General features: G+C 45.7%; 4 protein-coding genes across 13 annotated transcripts in view; 2 read left to right on the top strand and 2 right to left on the bottom strand.

The window, feature by feature from the left end:
- GTF3C1 (general transcription factor IIIC subunit 1) overlaps positions 1–13,640 on the top strand; it is a 34,762-nt gene extending 21,122 nt beyond the window's left edge. For 3 of the 4 annotated variants that reach the window (XM_071761367.1, XM_071761368.1, XM_071761370.1), the window contains 14 exons: positions 322–479; positions 597–739; positions 934–1,015; positions 2,210–2,322; positions 3,211–3,273; positions 3,776–3,869; positions 4,698–4,870; positions 5,095–5,379; positions 6,805–7,058; positions 8,118–8,404; positions 8,841–9,477; positions 10,783–10,822; positions 11,632–11,824; positions 13,268–13,640. In XM_071761367.1, coding sequence (XP_071617468.1) covers positions 322–479; positions 597–739; positions 934–1,015; positions 2,210–2,322; positions 3,211–3,273; positions 3,776–3,869; positions 4,698–4,870; positions 5,095–5,379; positions 6,805–7,058; positions 8,118–8,404; positions 8,841–9,477; positions 10,783–10,822; positions 11,632–11,824; positions 13,268–13,489 — 2,744 coding nt within the window. In that variant the 3' untranslated portion in view covers positions 13,490–13,640. Of the gene's footprint in view, positions 1–321; positions 480–596; positions 740–933; positions 1,016–2,209; positions 2,323–3,210; positions 3,274–3,775; positions 3,870–4,697; positions 4,871–5,094; positions 5,380–6,804; positions 7,059–8,117; positions 8,405–8,840; positions 9,478–10,782; positions 11,238–11,631; positions 11,825–13,267 lie in introns of all 4 variants that reach the window. The other variant, XR_011729324.1, reaches the window with a different exon arrangement.
- On the bottom strand, positions 13,639–14,763 carry POLR3K (RNA polymerase III subunit K). The gene is made up of 3 exons (XM_071761400.1): positions 14,632–14,763; positions 14,449–14,536; positions 13,639–14,311 (listed from the first exon to the last, which is right to left on the bottom strand). The coding sequence occupies exons 1-3, from the start codon at positions 14,740–14,742 to the stop codon at positions 14,184–14,186; spliced, it is 327 nt and encodes a 108-aa protein (XP_071617501.1). The 5' UTR covers positions 14,743–14,763; the 3' UTR covers positions 13,639–14,183.
- A 9-nt stretch (positions 14,764–14,772) lies between these two features.
- On the top strand, positions 14,773–17,591 carry SNRNP25 (small nuclear ribonucleoprotein U11/U12 subunit 25). Its single transcript, XM_071761397.1, has 6 exons — positions 14,773–14,905; positions 15,001–15,091; positions 15,186–15,291; positions 15,368–15,442; positions 16,263–16,325; positions 17,398–17,591. Exons 1-5 carry the CDS (start codon positions 14,798–14,800, stop codon positions 16,315–16,317), a joined length of 435 nt encoding a protein of 144 aa, XP_071617498.1. The 5' UTR covers positions 14,773–14,797; the 3' UTR covers positions 16,318–16,325; positions 17,398–17,591.
- A 130-nt stretch (positions 17,592–17,721) lies between these two features.
- The window catches only part of RHBDF1 (rhomboid 5 homolog 1), a 58,798-nt gene continuing 56,510 nt past the window's right edge, over positions 17,722–20,009 (bottom strand). For all 7 annotated transcript variants that reach the window (XM_071761379.1, XM_071761375.1, XM_071761376.1 and 4 more), the window contains 3 exons: positions 19,622–19,722; positions 19,208–19,361; positions 17,722–18,486 (listed from right to left, as the gene is read on the bottom strand). In XM_071761379.1, coding sequence (XP_071617480.1) covers positions 18,067–18,486; positions 19,208–19,361; positions 19,622–19,722 — 675 coding nt within the window. In that variant the 3' untranslated portion in view covers positions 17,722–18,066. The remainder of the gene's footprint in view (positions 18,487–19,207; positions 19,362–19,621; positions 19,723–20,009) is intronic.

Here is a 20,009-nt window from a genome sequence, read left to right on the forward strand (position 1 = left end):
CATAGTGTGGGGAAGGGAGGCTTCCTGGCCATTGCTAGCATTGCCTCTTTCAGTGCAGAGGTTTAGATGTCTGCATCTAAACCAGGTTAACTCCTGGCAATTCCCCATCACCTTTTGACAGCTGGCTTAAAGGTTCTTCATGCTCTGATGCTCTAGGTAGTCAGTTTGATTTCTCAACTGCTTCTTCCTTCTCTGTTTCTGTCTTTCATTCTTACCAACTCCAACTGCTGCTGATGCTGCCCGCGGCGCGAGTTTGAATTCACCAGAATGCCTAGTCCTGAGATAACTGGGTTGTTTTGGGTTTTTTTCTGTATTTGTCAGAAGAGGATTGTGTAGAAAAAAGCAAACGACTGAGGTACCACGATGAAGCTGACCAGAGTGCCCTGCAGAGGATGACACGGCTGCGTGTCACCTGGACAGTGCAGGAGGACAGTCTGCTCATGCTCTGCCGCATCGCCAGCCACGTGCTGAACGCAAAGGTAGTTCCCAGGACCTCTCCCTAATGCTCTGCACCCTCAACTCACATTTCCATCACTCCCAGGAGCCCATCCTGGTTCTAACCAGGTGAAGTTTGAACGCTTGTGCTCCTCACACAGGTGAAAGGGCCCTTTGTTCCATGGCAAGTGGTTCGGGACATCTTGCACGCCACCTTCGAGGAGTCTCTGGATAAAACTTCCCATTCTGTTGGAAGAAGAGCTCGTTGTATTGTCAGGAATCCCCAGACCTACCTTAATTATAAGTAAGAAAGGTTTCTGCCTGTGTTCTCTGTCTAAATTCCCCTCAAATGCAAGGAAGGGATGTGTTCCTCCCATGGTTTTGTCTTGTTTCCCGGGAATATAAATTGGAATTGTTTGCATCCTAGTGCTATCAAATCTGTTACTGGCTTGGAAAAGTTTCAGCTGTGTACAACTCCTTCAATCCCATCTATTGCAGAGTTTGCCTTGCTGAGGTTTACCAGGACAAAGCTCTCATTGAAGATTTCATGAACAGAGAAAATAACTATGAAGATCCACAGGTAGGAGGCAGGCAGGCATTTTATAAAGCACATTTAAAGAGTGCTTTATACTGGATTGCTGAGTATTTGAACTATAATTTCATATCTTTTTTTTCCCCTTGTGTCCTTGGCCATGTTAAAACAGCATTATTGTAGAAATGCAGCATCACTGCTGTTTAGGAAGTAAAGCAGACACAGGCAGCCTGTGAACAGCACTGCTAGGCAACAAAAATTTTGTTTCTTCAATGTGCTTGTTTATAAACATCCATGACTGAGCATCCATATGCACTGAGTTTTATATTTTTTTTTCCAGTCCCCACAGTTTCCTTGTTTTCTGAGCAAGTACAGATTTTTACTCTGTAATTTATTTTTCATTCTGGTTGCATGTCAAAATATTGCCTTAGCTTCTGTGGATGAGTTGCAGGAATGTAGGCAGATTTCATAAGAGAAGCCTATCAAATCAGACCAGTCAAAAGTAATGCAATTTTTGAGCTTTTTTAAAATGTGATTTTTGAGGTTTTTATGGCTTACATCAACTATAATTTCAAATTAAAAAGTACAAACAGTTCCATTTCGAATTTCAAGCTTTTTTCACAACTGGGACAATGTCACACCAAGATTTTCTTTGGTTTTATCCAGGAATGACAGTTTGTATTACTGCCAAAAAATCCCAGACAGTTTTCTTGTTAGATTCATTTTTATTTCAATGAAGAATAGTTTTTTGTTGTGGAGACATTGCTGAAATAAATGCATGTGTCTCCATCCCTGAAGTCTGCCTTTGAAATTACATGAAATCTTGTTTCCAGAGAAATACAGGACTGTTGCTCTTGGGTAATAAGTGTCCTTCAAGCCTTGATTGTACAGAGTTAAAAGAGAACAACCTGAAGACCTGGAGCCTGAAGAGTATAAAGAGTAAAAAAAGACTTAAGCTTAAACAAAGCTCTGCCAAGAGGTCTTATGCTGTTAATTCAGTGTAACTGGTTTTAATATGTTCATGGTGAGCTGCTTGTAGCTGGGAGCTTGATTACACACACAACTTGCAACTGTAAAGTGAGCAAACTTTTTTTTTTTGATCCATTCTCTTGTACTGTTTCTAACTTTAACTCAAAACCATCTATTTCTACTAGAATTTTCCATAAGCACATAAAAAGGAGAGGATCTTTTCCCATTCTAAGAAATGAAGGTTGATAACATTTCTATCTCATGTTTTCAAAGGTCTGTGCAAAGGAGTTTAAAGAGTTTGTAGAAAGACTGAAAGAGAAATTCAGTTCAACCCTGGGGAATCCCAAACTTGAGATTCCTGATACTTTGCAGGAACTGTTTTCCAGGTATTGTAGTTATGGGACTTTTGACTCTGGACTTGGGCAGAGATAGAGAGGGGGGTGATTCAGAGCAGAGCTCTGCTGTGCATGCTTTCTGCAAGGTTATTTGTACTCTGTCAAAGAAGTTTCAGTAAATACAAATGTTTCTTTTAAATCCATACTTCCTAAATACATATAACTAATTTTAACTTATGTACACAACCTTGTTTATATTTAACCTTTCCCATTTTGCTAAATAAGATATTTTGTAAACAAGAAATTCAGAATGTCAGATTTCCTCAGCTTTGCTATTAGAGATGTCAGTACTTGGATAAAACATGTGAATGCAATATAAGACTTCCTTTACCATTTTCCAGATTAACTGGCCCTGGTTTATATCACAATTTGTAGCTGGTTGCTCAGCTAAATCATCTCAGTGCTGATAAAATTGTTGATACAGAAGAGCACTCAGCCTTGTATAGCATTCTCCAGCCCCAGATCATGAAGCTTTTTCATGATGAATAACACATGGAGAGAAGTGTGAAAATTTGGGTCTCAAACCATTTTTTGATAACAAGTCTAGCACCTTCCTAAATTTTCTTATTTGGGAAGAGCTGCATGTTACAGAAAAAGTGCTGCCCATGGTAACTGAAGTCCAAAAGCTCAAAAGAACTGCAAACCCACACAGTTTTGTGTTGCATCCTGTCAGTGTGTTTGATCTTGTCAGCAGATAGCTTGGTGGAGGGAGGGAGATTGATCTGAGCAGCTCTTTTAATTTTTGACACTTGTGCTGAGGGCTGTTTTAACACTCACCTTGTTAGCAGTTGCACTTGTCAGCCTCTGGGTTTTGTGGCTGATACAAAAATCACAGATTTTTTTTTTTGTCTGTGTTTCCCTTTCCCTTCCCTTCCCTAGATTTCGAGTTTTGGCTATTGGAGAAGACACAAATCAAACCACAAAAGAGGACAGTCTGAGCAGGTGAGCAGCAGTACCACTGGTTTTTCCCATTTGTGACAGTCATGCAGTTTCCTAATTCCCATCCACGTCTCATCTGTTTGTTGCAGTATAAATTTATTAACAGAAAACTACTTTGACAAGGCTGAATTTAGTGAATTTAGGCCTCTGACATAGCTGAAGAGATCTGATGGATGAAATGACAGCAGCAATGCTCTTCTGTCTGTTATCATTAGGACAAGAGTGGATGTTTTCTCTGTGGGTGCTACACCTTCAAAGGATGAGATGTTAACAAAAAGAAGTTTGGTTTATGTTGAATTATCTGAACTAATCAAAATACAGGGTTAGAAGGTCAGGGGAAATGTAACACAGTTGCTTTACATGAATAATCCTCACCTGTAGTGATTTCGTTGCCTTTATGCATCTATTTCAGAAGCAAGTGATGTATTTTTTGTGCTAGTTTAATAGTTAGGTACCTTATGCTTGCTGTAAACCTTTTTTTTTTTTTTTTTTTTTTGTCTTCCAGTATCTATGATATTCATTTTCTAGTGCTACAGAATTTGATTCAGAGTACTCTGGCACTCTCAGATAACCAGATGAAATCTTGCCAGTCATTTCAGGTACAGTATCTGGACCAAACTTTTAACTGCTCATACAGCTCTGAAGTTTCTCCTGCCCACTTTGCCATAAGCCTTTTTCAAATGGGAGAAAACAAACTCAAACTTAGATGTGTCCACTCTGTGGGGATTATTCTCTCCTGCTTTTAGGAAATTACATATTCTAGGCAGATTTTCAGCATGATACTTTTCTGGCTGAGGCCAAGATGGCAAGATGTGAGGTTGAACCCATATGAAATAAACTCCACATTACTTCCATTGTGGCAAACTGCATTGTGATTTAGTGCCCACTTGAGCACTTTTAATTATGCTGTGGAGGAGATACCACAAAGGCAGCCCTAGGACCCAGGTGACACTGGTGTTGGGAAGCCTCTCTTACAGCAGTGGGCACCACAAAAATATGGGATCTATCAGTCAGGCACTTAAAAACCATGAAGTTCAAAGAGAGTTTAATTAAGCTCACAGATGGGCAAGAGTGCAGCCTGGAAACCAGGCTCATGGAAGCAAATGTTCCTAGTAAAGTGATGCTAAAAATCCACCAAAATGTGTTGCAGTTGAGCATTTTTACTTATATAATGCCAAAGGGAGCCTGCTCCTGTTTTGAGTATCAGGTGTTCTGTAGTATTTGGGTAATTTAATTGGTATCTACTGTGGAAAACCTGGGATTCCATGAAAGGAATAGGAGTGGGCAGTGAAGTGAACTTACGCCTCTCGTTTACATTCTGGTTTGTTGCTCCACATGAATCCAGTTAATGTAAAGCTCAAGTAGGTGAGTCTGGGAGGGGATTCAGAGCTCCCTCTGCCTGTGACACTGAGTGGGGGTTGTTGCAGACATTCCGTCTGTACCGGGAGTACCGGGATGACATCCTTGTGAAGGCTTTCCTGGAATGCCAGAAGAGGAGCCTGGTCAATCGCCGGCGAGTGAACCACACGCTGGGACCCAAGAAAAGCAGAGCTTTGCCTTTTGTACCCATGTCCTACCAGCTCTCTCAGAGTTACTACAGGTAACAGAAACACTGCTGTTACTACAGGTAACAGCAGCTCACAGAAACACACAGCATGCTGGCACTATGAAAGGATGTAAAAAATCTCTGGTCAGCAGCTCTGGTGTGAGCTTTGCCTGTTTGGCTGCTCTCTGCTGCCATGGGTATAAAATTCAAATATTGTTTCAACAATATTTCAACAACAGATTTGTGAAGGTTCTGTCTTGCTTTGAATTTTTGCCCAGAGTTTTTACGTGGAGGTTTCCAAGTACAATTTGCACTGAGTCCTTTCAATTCCTCGAGAAGCTTAAGGATGCTGAAAAATCTGACCAGCCAGATAAATTCTCCTTTAAAGATGAAGATAACCAAGCACCAGAAGGAATGACTGCATTTCCTATGGATGGACCTGGGGGCCAGTGTGTGGCCATGCTTTCCCTCCTCTCCCTGGGACTTGTGGCTGTGAATGTGAGAATCCCAGAGCAGATAGTCGTGGTGGACAGCACAATGGTGGAAAATGAAGTGATCAAAAGGTAAACACTGCTACTTCTACTAGTAAATAGATTTTGGGGGGTAACTTGAATTAAATTGGACAGGAATTAGCTTTTTTGCACTGGGATGTTTTACTTTCCTATTGTTGAGATTTTTATTTCTGAGACTAAAGACTCAGTGGCACTTTAGTTAGCACCTGTCATTACAGTCTGGACTGTGTTTGTGTTTGTGACATTTGGATTGCTGGGCACTTCACAGCCAGCAGAGCTGATGTGAAAAGAGCAAGCAGCGTGTGCTAGGTGAGCATTTTCATCAACATTGTGAGCATTTTCATCAACATTTCCAGGACTAAGCAGGATTAGTAACAGGGTCTCAGCCTTATCAGTGAAACCTGTCTCCACTAAATTGCTCCTGTATTTTAAAAGCCTCCAGTAATTGCATATCACTGAAATGGAAACTCTTTTCCTAGGCAGTCTAATCCTATGAATAGTCATATTTACAACCATTAGGCATTTTCTTCAAGTGCAACTAATCTTTTGCTGTAGTTAATCTGTTGCTTCCTGTTGTCTGTATACATAGGAAACCCTTTTTTCTCTCTCTCTTTAGAGCAGCTTATTACCTGCTTGAAGATTGTTATTGTACTCCTCCTCCCATAATATGCCATTATTTAAAATGAGCAGCTTCCCATTTCTGAGTGCAGGGATCTGAGCCTGGTTTTCCAACCAATTATGTATTCATACTGTTTTTTCTAAATCATGGGTTCTGTTTTGGTTTAAAATATGTTTTAAGAGAAGGTACTTGAGGCCTAACTCATCTTGGAAAAGGTTGGAAGGAATGTTTGGCTGTCTCTGGCATAACCCAAGTGTAAAACAGAGGCAACTTCAGAGCTGTGTGGGGCTGCTCAGAGTCTTCACCTTTATCTGTAATGGCTCTGGTGTCCTGGAAAGAAATAGTGTTGGTTTGACTAAGTTTGTTTCTGGAAATCTATTCTGGCTGCTGCTACTACATCTTCTTTACTGCAGGCTGTCTGCAGTTTGTTTTCTGTTGGTTTTTTTGGGTTTTGTTCCTTTTTAAAGTAACTGAAGTGTTTGGTCTACAATTCTTTCCTCTCCTTTCCTCCCTTAAAAATAAACAACGTCTGCCCTGTGCTGCAGTGTTCCTCATGGTCTCAGCCTTTGTGCTCTGACAGATGTTCTCTTGTCTCAGCACTGTAAGCTGAGATATTTCGGGTTCTTTTCAGCATGTCTGAAAAAAAAGTTTTTCCTTTTCCAGGATCCCTTAGTGTATTTTCTTTTCTGTAATTGCAGCCCTAGAAATCAGCCTGCTATGGGCAGCCCCACAGCTGTTCATGACTAAATACCAGAATGCAGAATAGGATGTGTTCTCAGTGTAATGAATGACATTCTCATTTGGGGAAAAAAGCCCAACAAACAAACAAACAAACAATACACCTCTCTTTGCTGCAGTTTGGGAAAAGAAGGCGTTGAGGATGATGATGATGAGGATGATGATTTAGATGACAGCTCTGGAGGCAAACGGAGAATAGAAGTAAAAGCTCGTCAGGCATCTCACACCAATTATTTACTGATGAGAGGTTACTATGCCCCTGGAATTGTCAACACCAGGAATCTGAGCCCCAGTGACAATATTGTGGTCAATTCCTGCCAGGTGAAGGTTAAGCTGAGATGTACACCAGTTCCAGGAAGACTCAGCTCTCCAGGTGAGTTTCTGTTTGGCCAAACTTGCACTGAAGTGGGTTGGAGCAGGGCAGAGAGTGAACTCCTGAGGTAAGGAACTGATCTGAACAAAGCCTCTCACTAGGAACATTCTTTTTACATTGCACAGTTTCCTTGTTATGCTTTTCTCTCCTGACTTAAAACAAACAGGTTAACTTTAAGGCACCTCTTGTTGGCAACAAGTCCTTGCCTGTATCTCGTGTTGGTGGAGCTGAATCCAAAGAGGAAGTCTGTCCTCTGTTATCACTTCTCCAGGAGGATTTTCACTCCCTTCTGCAACTTAAAATACCACATTCTGTCATACCCAGACTTTCTCTTCTGTGAAGAGAACAGGAAATCTTTCAGAGCTCTTTGAGTAGAAATTCATATTTACTTGTCTCATCCAAGTACCTGAAACAGTGGTGTCCAAGCTCTGGCCTTTTACCTACAGGTTTTTAGTAATTTTCATAATATTTAGAGCTTGAATATTTGCAGTTTATCAGCACTCCCCTTCTTGAAGAGCATCTTGCTTTCAGTTGTAATGCAAATGTAACCAGGAAAGCCTTTAGTAGTTTAGGTCTTCAGTTGGAAGCTCTAGAGCTTATCCTGCCCTGGATTAGATGCTTCCAGTTTTTCAGTTAATTAGGTGCTCCATAGCACTTCCTTGCCCTAGACTTTATACCTTCTACAAGAAAAAAAAGAGAAGATTCCCTCATTAGCTACCAGCTAAGCTGTCCCAGTGTTAGAGAGAACACCAGTAAGTCTGTGGTCTGTCAGCAATCCCTGACTTTGATATGAGAGCAAGCCCTTGTAAACCAGCTTCCTCTTGTACAGGTCTCTTCAGAGACAAACATGTAAGGCAGAAAGAAAAAAGGAAACTGCAGCAATGAAAACAGAAAACTGAGCTCTGTTTTTATTTGGAATAGTCTAGAACACCCCGAACCTGCCTCTCTCAGAATATTTATCTTTCAGCAGTGTATTGCACAGTAACAACTGCCTCACAGCTTTATTTTTATTTTACTTTTTTTTTTTTTTTTTTTTACTTTTTTTATTTTGCTTTGCAGTTCCTTCTCTGCTTGATAACCTGACCGTGGGAGTCTCCTGCCTCCCAGAAACTTTTACCAGGGTAGTAAAAGTCCAAGAAGAAAACTACAAAGTTGATTGGTTTGTGCATCAGTGTAGAGAACACTATGGCTATAATCCCAGGGATGTGAGTGCTGGGCTGGAGATCCGTGATGCCATAGAGGCAACTTCCCACTTTGGAATCTGCAAAGCTGAGCTGAGCAAACGTTTCTGCACCTATGAAGAGGTGGGACCTGAAAGGACCAGGAGCTTGGAGCAGTACATCCAGGTGGTTCTACAGCCCCTTGCCTTCCTTACATTAATGTCTGCATGCTTAGTATTCCCCTGGAACAGGACAATCTGCCAGGCTGTAGGAAGCAAATATAGATTGAACAAAGCTATATATATGTTAGGCAAGTACCTGAGAGCAGACTTGCCTAAAAGTTAGGAAGGCAGAAAATTAAAGCAACACTTAAGAGATAGGAATGGACTGTTTCAGAAACCTAGTGGTACCAACCAGTTGCATTTTAATTTAAATTAATATGAACATCTTTTTAACTTCAGTGCAGCAGGACAGAAAATTTAATATTCTTTTAAGCTCTTCCTTTTTCTTTGCTGCCAGTTGAAGATGGCAATTCCATGACACTTGGCTAAGATGACATTTCCCATGAAAGCTCCTAAGACAATTTGTGTGTTGAGTCGTTTTTTGTGTTTGTTTCTTACAGGACCTTATTGAAATGCAGCAGGTTTTAGAAGCAGGAGGCCATACAGTAAGACTGGTGGCAATAATATTTGCCAAGCCATGGCTGTTACATTCAGTATGTCTGAAGAATAAACCAGATGATTCTGACCAGCAAGGTGCAGAAAGCACTCTCCCAGATGTACACCAGGACTGCCTGCCCCCAGAAGCAAAGGGAGAAGAAGCTCTGAGAGAGGAGGAGCAGCTGGGAAAAGACCCACAGTCTGTCAGTGATGAAGAACCCCCCAAGAAGAGATGCAGGACTCAAAATTATGTCCCTCAGGAGGACAGTGAACTCTGCCAGGGGTCACAAGATGAAACTTTGGAAAGTGCAAATGAAATGAACTTTCCTGAGGGTGTGTCTGCTCCTGTCACAGTGGAAGAAGCTGTAGTTGTGGATGAAGAAAGAGGCTCCCTGGGAGGGCAGACAGAACACCCAGTGGGTGCTGTGGATGTGGACACTTGCAAGGAACAAGATAAATCTTCTGAGAACAATGAGCTTGAAGAAGAGAATGATGAGCAGAGCACTGAGCACAACAAGCAGATCCCCACTCCTGAACAATCAGCCAGTGAGCAGGATGATGATCTTTCCTACTTACAGGAGAACCCAGGAGTGTCTAAAGGTATGTGGGAGCACTTTACATCAAGAAATAGAGGCTAGACCATCATCAGTTGATCCCAAATGATCTCCATTTTATCAGCCAATCCTAGATTCCTTATGAAGCCATACCAGTGATAGAGGTTTTCATTTTTCACAGATGAACTGGCATTACACTACTTGCTCTGGAAGGTCTTTCTGAGACTTCAAATACAAAAGATTCTGTCTTCTGCCTATTTCTGGAATGTTCACGACTATTCCAGAAAACTCTTCTCCTTAGAAACTTGTTTCCATGTCTTATTCTCTCCAAAAACATATTTGGATCTCAAGTTTCTCATCTCCTGGCATCAGTCCAAGGGTCAGACATCTCTAAAGCTAGCAAGCACAGAGCTACTGGTGTACATTTAACTAGAATGCCCATGACTGAAAGTTGTAAATTAAACCCTTCACCAGAATGCAGCACATGCCAGGGAGAAGATTAATAGCCTCACTTGTAATCCAATTTGCCTTCATTTTCATTTCCTTTTTTACTGCCAGTTTTCTTTTTTAATAGCTAGTAGTTCTTGCCAAGTTTTACATTAAGTAGGTTGTTAGGGATTTTATTTTGGTTTTGTTTTTATCAGCTCTGATTTCAAATTGAATCACAGACTAACTGCTCATGTGGAACTGTGCCAGGATCTGCCTCTCCCCACGCTTCCAGCTGCAGATTGCCACGTGAGTCAGTGCAGGCTGATCCACAGCATCTCAGAGCTTGGCATGGCTCAGGTGGAGCCTTCCTGCAGGAAACAAGCTCAGAGCTGTCTGAACAGCAAAGGCTTCAGGTCTTACCATGGAGCTAGTGCAGTACTGTTTGGGAATTAACTTCCTTTACTTGGGAAGGAAAAAAACTCCTGTTCTGCATGAGTTTGTAGAGGTGCTGCTGCTGAAGGCCAGCTGAAGGGTTTCTATGAGCTGAAGCCAAAGCTGTTAGCCTCTGGGTGTGGTACAATACCTGGTAAGTAATTGTGTAATTAAACCCATGACATAATGGAGAATGGAAGTTGCAGAGACAACCTTCACTTTGCAATCTCAAGGCTTAGAGCTGCTTGGACTTCTGCTCAACTTCCCTGTGATCACCAGGAGCTGTGATTCTTCAGTTGTTGGCCCTTCCTGGCTCTGTGTGAAACTCCCTTCCCTCAGTCCAGAGAATTACTTGTTGCTCAGCCACGAGCTGAGAACACGCAGTGTAGTTATTTTCTAGCATAAGCTGTTGCTTGACCACCTTTTATTTTCCTGCCCCTAGCCAGAGTTTGGGTTGGTTAACTTCAAAACTGTGTTCTTCTCTTTCCAGGAAGTTCTACAAGGGACATATCCCAGGCAGCCAGGGACCGGTGAGTAACAGAGATGTCTGCAGAAAAACTCAGCACTGAGCATTGCCAGAGTAACATCTGGAACCAAATCATCTGGAAACCTTGGTTTTATGCTCTGATGGGCACTGAGTACTGATGATGGAGAAACCCCATTTTTTTCTATTGTTATTTTTAACATTGCTCATATGCATGCTGAGAAAAATTGTTGACTTTGTGGGTTTTCTAAATATCAGTGGAACAAAACTCAGTTTTCATTCTCAATTAAGTCCAATTCCAGAGAGTCTCAGTCTCCTTGTGCCCAGGAAAGCACTGTAGAAATGAAATATGGAAAGTGTGAATTTCCATGCAGTGTCTGTCTTTTCACTCCGAAATGCTAAAAATGAGGAATTTGGTTTCCTGTCTGAGCACTGCTGCTGCATGTTCCAGACAGAAGGAGGTATGAGGTAGCTCTTGGAAGAAGGGTATTATTTTAGGCTTTTATATTAGAGGATATTGTGTTATAGGATATTATTTTTAGCTTTTGGAAGAAGGATATTATTACTACCTCTAGTAAGAAACAGAGAAGCAAAACAAAGCTTTCCTGATCATCAAGAGTCAAGGTAGTTTTTGGGTGGTATAACAGTGAATAAAGTGCTTCTCATTGGTGAACACTGAGTGTGAAATACTTCAGGGCTGTGGAAATGTTTGGGAGATTAGTCTTCTGGCTCAGAGCAGCTGCAGAATTTTCACTTGGATTCACTGGATGCCGTAGGGGTCTCTGTTACGCAGGAATCACGACGATGGGAGATGTAGCAGGAGGAATAATTCCTGACAGAGCTGGACTTTTGCAGGGCCTGTGAGAATGTCTGCTTCATCGGGAGGCCCTGGAGGATCGTGGATGGGAATCTGAACAAGCCTGTGTGTAAGGGGATGATGGAAGCTGTGCTCTACCACGTCATGACCAAGCCAGGCATCCCAGAGGCCACGCTGGTGCAGCACTACGGGGGGGTCCTGCAGCCTGTTGCTGTCCTGGAGATCCTGCAGGTATGGCACTTGTCCCTCTGTCACCATCCAGCTCCTTCTGCCCCTCACCTTAAGGGTCAGCAGGTGCTTTGCTGAAGTTGCAGGAAAGTGGGACTGTGAGGGAGCCGTGGAAAACAACCTTCTTCTCCTTTTGGGGTAAATTCACCCAAGCCAGAGCAAGTTCCTGCTCACAGTCAGGGTAGAAGGAAGGCTGCTTTTTGGAAGGACTGCAGAACTCATTTTAAAATTCAAGCTTGCTTCTGAAGCAGACATACATGCAGCTGAAATTCTAGTTCTTTACTGAAGAGCTGTGGCTCGTCCTTGGGAAATACCAACTTGGGGTGGTTAATGTTCATCACCACAGAATTTATCTTTTTTTTTCTTCCTTATATATGTTTCAGATGACATAAGAATCAGACTGAAAGGTGTCTGTGCTAGACAGTATTGTAAGACCTTCTGCCCTGAGACACCTACTTAAAGGCATACATCCCTAACTGTAAAACTACACATGGCAAGAAAATTTGAGTTTCTCTTATCTTTTTCTGAAATCTTCAAGTTTGATTGCCACCACTGCTACTTTGCAAATGAAACGTGGATTTATTATTTTTTTCCCTGTATGATTCTAAGTCTTAAGCACAGTAGTAAAACAGCAGTCCTTCCCATAGCATGACTTTCCCCAACTAATGCTGGAAATTCACCCTGCAGTGTGTGTGTGCCACACTCTGTCCAAAGGCTCACGTGTTTTGGTAAGAATAGAAATTGTGCACACTGCTGGTCCTGCTCTGAGCAATTATCCTGTTCCCTGGGTGTTCCATCTCTGCTTGCCCACGTGTCCTGTGCCACAGCAGTGCTGCCAAGAGGGGAGCTGGGAGCTGGGCAGCAGCAGACAGGGGTAGGACTGCAGGACAGACTGTAGAGTAGAGTGGGAGAACAGTGCAGATCCCTAGGCAGCTTTTATTCAGACCCAAAATATTGAGGAATTAGCTGTACATTTTCTAGACCAGAGAACCTGACTCTGACTTCTCTAGGAATTGGTAAGAACTGGTTTTGGAACTACAGACAGAGCTTGTAACATACCAAACATTAGTAAATCAGACACATCCCTATGGGTGATGAATGCCAACCCACTAGCAAGAACTGACCCAAAAAATTTACACCTATACCAGCCCTAAATGATTTATAACTGGTACTTAATGCTGAGCTCTGCTGCTGAACACACATCCTGTTTCAGTATCACGATGCCAACCACTGCTGAAAGAGACAAATAAGCAGAGATCCAGCTATGTGAACTGGATTTGTTGAGCTGTAATCTCTGCCATCCCCATAGTCTCCTGAGGGGGTGGAGCAAAGCCCCTTCTAGTAAAATCTGTCAAACATTCCTGAAAACACTGCAGTAGAACACCATTCAGTGTGGGTTTTTTTCTCTGCAACTGCTCAAGCTAAAACACTGGAATTTTTCTGCAGGGTCTGGAAGCTCTTGGTTGCATCAAACGATTCTACATGAAAAAGCCATCCTTGGTGTCACTCTTTTCTCAGCCAGTTGTGGAAGAACAACTCAACAACCCCAAACTGAGTGAAACTCCAACAGTGTACTACGAGCCTACAATAGACTGCACTCTGAGGTTGGGAAGAGTGTTCCCCTCTGAAGTGAACTGGAATAAATGGGTGCAGATTATCCCTGCATGAAAAAAAGCAAAGGCAAGTCCTACCAAATTGTTTTAGCCTGTGGGAGTGAGCATTACAATTTATGCTCCCTCATGTTTTTATTAAGTTATTTATCCTTCTTACTTCTGAATGTATTTAAACCAAGAATAAAGCCAAACATTGACACAAGGTAGTATTTGATCCCACTTGAAGTATATTCTTTTTTTACCAATATTTGCTTGTAAAGCATATAGTTCATAGTAAAGCAATGTACTTTCTTCTTTATCTTGTATGGTTTTCACAAGGCTGAGCAACAGGACCCTTTTTCCCTTTTTTGTTTCCTATGGCCACAGCACCAACACCTTCCCCTTTGCTTTTGCCTTCTGTGTTGCCCAGCAGCTGCCTCTACACTGAGCTTTGGCAACTACACTTTAGCTTATTTTAAACACGGGTTTCTTGGTGTGCGTGGCATTAGTTTTTCACGCGTGTTTTTACCTGTGTGCAATGAGAGCCCCGCACCCTCCTCTGCTGCCCCCATCCCGCGGCCTGTGCCCGCCTTCCCACACCTCAGGCTTGGAAACAACCACACAGGAGCCGCTCGCATCCTCCCAGGGGGTGTTTATTGCAGCAGACACCGCGGGGCTCCCGGGAGGGGGGGGAGCTGGGCCCAGACCCTCGTTCTCCCCTCAGCTTTGGGGGGGATGGAGCGCAGCCCCAGCCCGAGCCGGGGGTTCCCTCAGTCCCGCCAGCGGTGCCCGCACTGCGCGTTGCAGCACTTGTAGAAGGTGGTCATGGGCTCGTCGGCCGAGCGGGTCTGGATCTGCATGAAGTAGGCTCGGGGGTGCTCGCACTTGGGGCACGGCTCTGCGGGGCGAGGCACCGTGAGGCGAGGCCCGAACCCCCCCCTTCCCCGGGCCCTTTTCCCCTCCTTCCCCGGGCCCTTTTCCCCTCCTTCCCCCGGTCCGTTTCCCCCCCTTCCCCTGGCCCTTCCCCGGCCTTACCTGCGGTGGAATCCACGTTCTCCCAGGCCGCCGCCCCGCCCAGCACGTCGTCCACCTCCTTCAGCCGCGGGTATTTCCTGCTCGTCACCTGCGGGAGGCCGCGGGTCAGCGGGGCCGGGCCAGGCCGCCCCTCTCGCACCCCCCCTTTCTCCCTCTGCATCCCTCCCGGACCCCCCCGCACACCTTCCGTGTGACATTGCGCACGTAGGGACAGGTGGTGCAGGCGAAGCGGTGGCAGCGCGGCCCCTCCTCGGCCACCAGCACGTTCCCGCAGGCCGGGCAGAACAGCAGCATCGCCGCTTCCGCCGTCACCCCCAGCCCGCCCGCCCCTTCCGCCGCCGGAACGGCGATGGCGGAGGCCGAGGAGGAGCTGGCGCACGCTGAGGTCCTGGAGCTCTTCCAGGCAGCGCTGGCGCGGCTGGTGCAGGACCCGCTGCTCTGTGACCTCCCGCCGCAGGTGGGGACGGGAACCGGGCCGGGAGCGGGGTCGGGAGCGGGGCCGGGGGGTCTCAGTCCCGCTTCCCTTGCCTATCGCCACGGTGCCGCCCGCAGGTGACGGCGGAGGAGATCGGCTCGCAGGTGGCTCTGGAGTACGGGCAGGCCATGACGGTGCGGGTCTGCAAGGCGGACGGCGAGACCGTGCGTGAGTCCCGGGTACCGATCGGGGCCTAAAAAGGGTTCGGTGGGAGCCGTGCGGGTTGGCGGGGCTCTGACCGGGCTGTCCCGCTTCCCTCCAGCCGTGGTGGTGGTGCAGAACGCCTCGGTGCTGGAGCTGAAGAAGGCGCTGCGGAGGCACATGCAGCTGCGGCAGGCGAGGCAGGGAGGTGTCCAGCACCTCAGCTGGTGAGCCGGACCGGGACCGGGATGCTCACCCCCCCTACAGCCCCTCCAGCTGATCCCATGACTGTTTTTCCCTTAGGAAGTACATCTGGAGGACGTACCACTTAACCTTTGGAGGAGAGAAGCTGGCGGATGACAGGAAGAAGCTGAGGGAGTGAGTAATTGAGTGGATCCTGGCACCATTCGTGGTGACAAAAAGCACGAGTGTGAGAGCAGAACACAGAGACCAGAGATGGTATCGTGCACATGGAGCACATCAGTTCATCTTCAGAGAAATGGGGAGTACTTAGGGAGTAGCTACTCAGAGAAGGGGGTCAGGGCACATCGAGGGTGTAAGGGACCTCTGAAAGTCACCAAGTCTGCACAAGCAGGGAGCTGGTTGCTCAGGGCAGCATCCAGTTGGGCTTTAGGTACCTCCAAGAATGTAGACTGGACCTGTTCCAGTGCTCAGTCACCCTCTGGGGGCTTGGCAGAGCTACTGAGGTGGAGAGGTAGGAAGGAGGGTGGAAGAACAAGAGCAAACCAAGGAGCAGCATGTTGGGCTCTGTACCTCTTCAGCCACCTCTCAGAGACCCTTTAATAACAGTGCTGATGAACCACTCTCACATTTCCATGCCCATCCTCAGAGCAAGGGGGCAGGAGATGCTTCTGTGCACAACAGCTGTTTCATTTAGCAGTGCTGGGTATGCCAGCAGACCAGCAAGAAAAGTTTGTCTGAAGCCCTAATCAAAGCTGTCCTCAAAAGACTGAGCCACAGGTGATAGATGTTGCTTTTACAGGGGTCTTGCAGTTAAAAAGGCAGCTGATCAGATCCTCCAGAGCTGGCAGCATGGTGTGAATGCACAGCTGAGAAAGTTGAGAGCACAACACGTGATTATAGGAGTCCATCCCCCCCTAGGAAAGAGGAATCTGTAGGATTTCAAAGGTTGTGGTTGCTGGGAAACTGGGGTCTAACAGCACAACTCTCTGTTCAGGTATGGCATCAGAAACAGGGATGAGGTCAGCTTCATAAAGAAGCTTCGAAAGTAACCTGTCAGGTAAGTCCTTTATATCCTTTAAGAGCTGCCAGTTCTTCCCCAGTCCTTTGGTGTTCAGGTTCATAGCAGCTGGTGCTTGGTGGAGCATTTCTGAATGCCCATGTCTGCACTGTGCTTGTGCCCTGGCTCTGGTCTGTTTCCATGTCCTGGTTGTGGTGTTTCTGCTCTCCTGGGAGAGGGGATGATAATTCAGCTGTGTCAGTTGACATGCATCAGGAGCAGCAGCAATATTTTCGTGCTGGCAGTGGTGTATCTCTAATCCTCATCTGTGTTTAGACTCTGAATGTACTCCCACAGTGTCTTAAGACTCATTAAGTGCCATGTTGCTTTGTTTGCTGTTGTGATGCCTTCTAGGACTTTGCTTTATTTGAGGCTTCTTGAATGTCTTGCAGTCACCTGGGTGCTAATTGAGCCCCAGGAGGACTGAGGTCTCTGTGCCACAGGTGATTGCCATCACCCAGGTCCTCTGGGTCCCAGTTTCTCCATTTTCTGGTTTATAGGAACTGGAGTTCAACCACTTAAAATTTTTTTCAGAAGACAGGACACACCCGTAGACAATTTTTGGTGAAGGGATTTTGTGCAACTGATGCATTTAAGAACACTTCCAGCAGATGTATAGCATGTATATTTACCTGCTGGTAACCCATGTAGACAATTCTGGTATTATACTGCTATTTTCAGAAAGTTGTGCACACAAACACAAAATGTGGCCAAGACTTTTAAGCACAATAAGTTTAAAATTATGCCTGCTTCCCTTCCACACCCAGTGTCTGAAGAGCAGTGGTAGAACAACTTTTCCAAATGCTTGGTTTTCTGTTTTGCAGCTCCAACTAGCTGGGTTAGAAAGTGCTGCTTTGTGACCACAGTAGCTTTTGGGGTTTTTTTCCCTTCTTTTCAATGCTGGCACATCTGCAACATGCAGTGTAACAAAATGTGGCTGTGACAGAAGCAGTCTGCCTGATGGTGCTTCCAACCTGTGGCACTGGCTGATCTTCCCAGGACTGTCCAGGTGTGGGAGTCTGGTGATAAGGGAGCCCAGCATGCAGGAACAAATATTTCCTTTCTTTAACAGAGATTCCAGCCCTACCCAGACCAGCCTGTGGATTCAGCACTTCCCTGGAGGACAACGTAGTAGCATTTCAAAGAGGAACAAACTGCAGCTGAATGGACATTACTGTATGGCTTTGAGGTGCTGTTTGAAATGTCTGCCTCTTGAGCTGGATGTGGAAGGCATTTGCATCAAATTAAAGAGACCCTTTATTTTTCTGAGGCTTTTAAGACCCTTATTTCCAGCTGCTGATTGCATCTGACTTGTTTTGGGGCTAGAGAAAGATTGGTTCTACTCAGACCTGGAACAGCATGGGTGAGATAAAGGAACAAACATAGCCACAGACTGTGCAGAACAATTAACAGTAGCTAAAACGCTACCTTACCATTTAATCACCACCTTAGCAGTAGTAAACAACTCTGGTTAAAAATGTAGTATTGAAACTAGTGTAATAAAAATAATGGCAGCAGAAAAGGTTCAATACAATTGAACAAGGCACAAACATTCTGTTTTCAGAGTCTTCTGAGATAAGGCAAAAACATGCCTGCCAAGTGCTAAGGAGACAATTTAAATTAACCATGGGCAGGGTTAGAAGTGTCACTGTATTAGAGGCTTTGTCCCCATGGAACTGGCACAGCAGATGCAAAGACAAGTCCATCCCCAGTGCCTGCTGGAGAGGCCAGGCCTTGCCTTTCAGTGGAGCTGTGCATCCAGGTCGTATTTCTCACAGAATTTGTCTGTGAATGGGATGCAGGTCAGGAACTCGCACCACTCGCACTTGATGGGGTAGAAATAGAACAGAATCACAAGTCCTGAGAAGAGTGCAATGAAGATGAGCTGGAAAACTATAATTTGGCACCGTTTCCTATATAAATCAAACTTCCCAAAGCTAATGTAGGGCAGGAAGGCAAAGGAGAGGAAGAAACCACTGATAAATCCTGAAATGTGAGCAAAATTATCAATCCAAGGCAGGAGGCCAAAGGCAAAAAGAAAGAGCACCACAGCCAGCAGCTTGAAGAAAGCCCTCCATGGGCGTGCCAGGATTTGCCAACTCTGGAAGAGCTCCACGAAGAGGCAGGCCAGAATCCCAAACTGGGAGCCTGCAGGGCCAACCTGCAGAAGAAGAGCATTACAGTTAACACGGGGCAAATGCCATCTGCATGGCTTCTGCAGGCAGCTCCAGGCACTGGAGTTATTTGTTACTCAACCCCTGGTTCAAAGTTGCTTGGGAAAGAGATGCCATAGCCTGCAACTTCATCCTTACTTGGTGTTCAAGGAATTAGGGGCCTGGTTTGATTTAGGATCAAGGTAGGTGTGAGACACCAGAACAGATTTGATATTGAAGGAAAGCAGATGTGGTTTAAGTCACCAGAGGGGGGGAAGCCCTTGAAGGCAATCCACCCACCATGGACTTTTTCCTCACTGAAAGACTTGGAAGATAATCTTCAAGGTCCTGCCACACAGTCTTCTCAATTGAAGCTGGATTGTCACATCAGACATCTCCAGCTGTGGCACAGGGACAGTTCTGAGCAGTCTGGGACAGGTGAGCTCTGCTCTTTGCCCCCTTTCTCCAGCGTGGAGGGTCTCTGGCACCAGCTGCAGCTCTCAATTCTCAGCCTGTCAGCAGCATCTCTTACCCTGGGGCTGGACAAACCCCCCCAGTTGATTACTGCAGCCAGAGTGGGGCAGTCAGTGGGAAAGCCCAGGTTAGTCTGGGGGATGTTCCTGCCCAGCAGCTATAGGGTGGTTGTGGTGCTGTCTTCTAGCAGCACATCTGCACACAAAGCCCATGCTGCAGAGATGAGCCCAGTTCTGGTGTCTGCAGGAGACCCACCTCTGCTCTGTAGGGTAGAAATATTGCACTGGCAAGGTTCCCAGTGATGCCACTGAGCAGGTAGATGATAGAGATGCGATGCCATCCTGCCAGCTTCTCCAGGTCCCTCAGGATTGTCATTTGGAAACAGACTGAAACCAGACAGTGCAGGATCCTGCCAAGTTCAGAGTACAGCAACTGAAGCAGCAGCCACCCAAGGCACCCCTGTCCTTGTGCTCTTTGCTGAGTCTTGCCAAGAGCTCCTTGTCTGGCCTTGCCCATCCCTCTGATATCCCTCCCTTACCATTCCACAGCATGGAAAACCTCAGCAGTTCATCCCCCCGTGTCCCTCAGGGAAGGGGCTACCAGAACAAACTTCACTGCAGTCCCAGGGTTTCTCCAGACAGGGAGTGGAAGTTTGACACCTATGCTTACCCAGCATGGAGGAAGAGTGAAAGCCAGAGGCGGTAGAACTGGTCAGGGACTTCTGGATTTAGGAAAGGGAGGAGCCCACAGACATCATCCATGCAGTGCACCTGGGAGAGCAGAAGTGGGGTGGTGAGGCCAGTGGTGGCCAGCATAGCTGGGACTGCAGTTAGCTCAGGCTTTCCCTGCTCATCTCCACTTCACCAAGTCCCAACCCTTGCATCCAACACAAGTCAAACACAACACACCCACTCCCCGGGGCAGCTTTATGCTTCCATTCTTCATCCAAATGCTTGCCCAAATTGCCACCTGCATCTGCTCAGCAGTGAGCAGGGAAGCTGCATCCTGCTGCTTCCCCAGCAGGCTTGTGTTGGGTTTTGGCAGCTGCCAGCCCAGG

The sequence above is a fragment of the Heliangelus exortis genome, chromosome 17 (assembly GCF_036169615.1).
Source record: "Heliangelus exortis chromosome 17, bHelExo1.hap1, whole genome shotgun sequence".
In the NCBI taxonomy this organism is placed as follows: Eukaryota; Metazoa; Chordata; class Aves; order Apodiformes; family Trochilidae; genus Heliangelus; species Heliangelus exortis.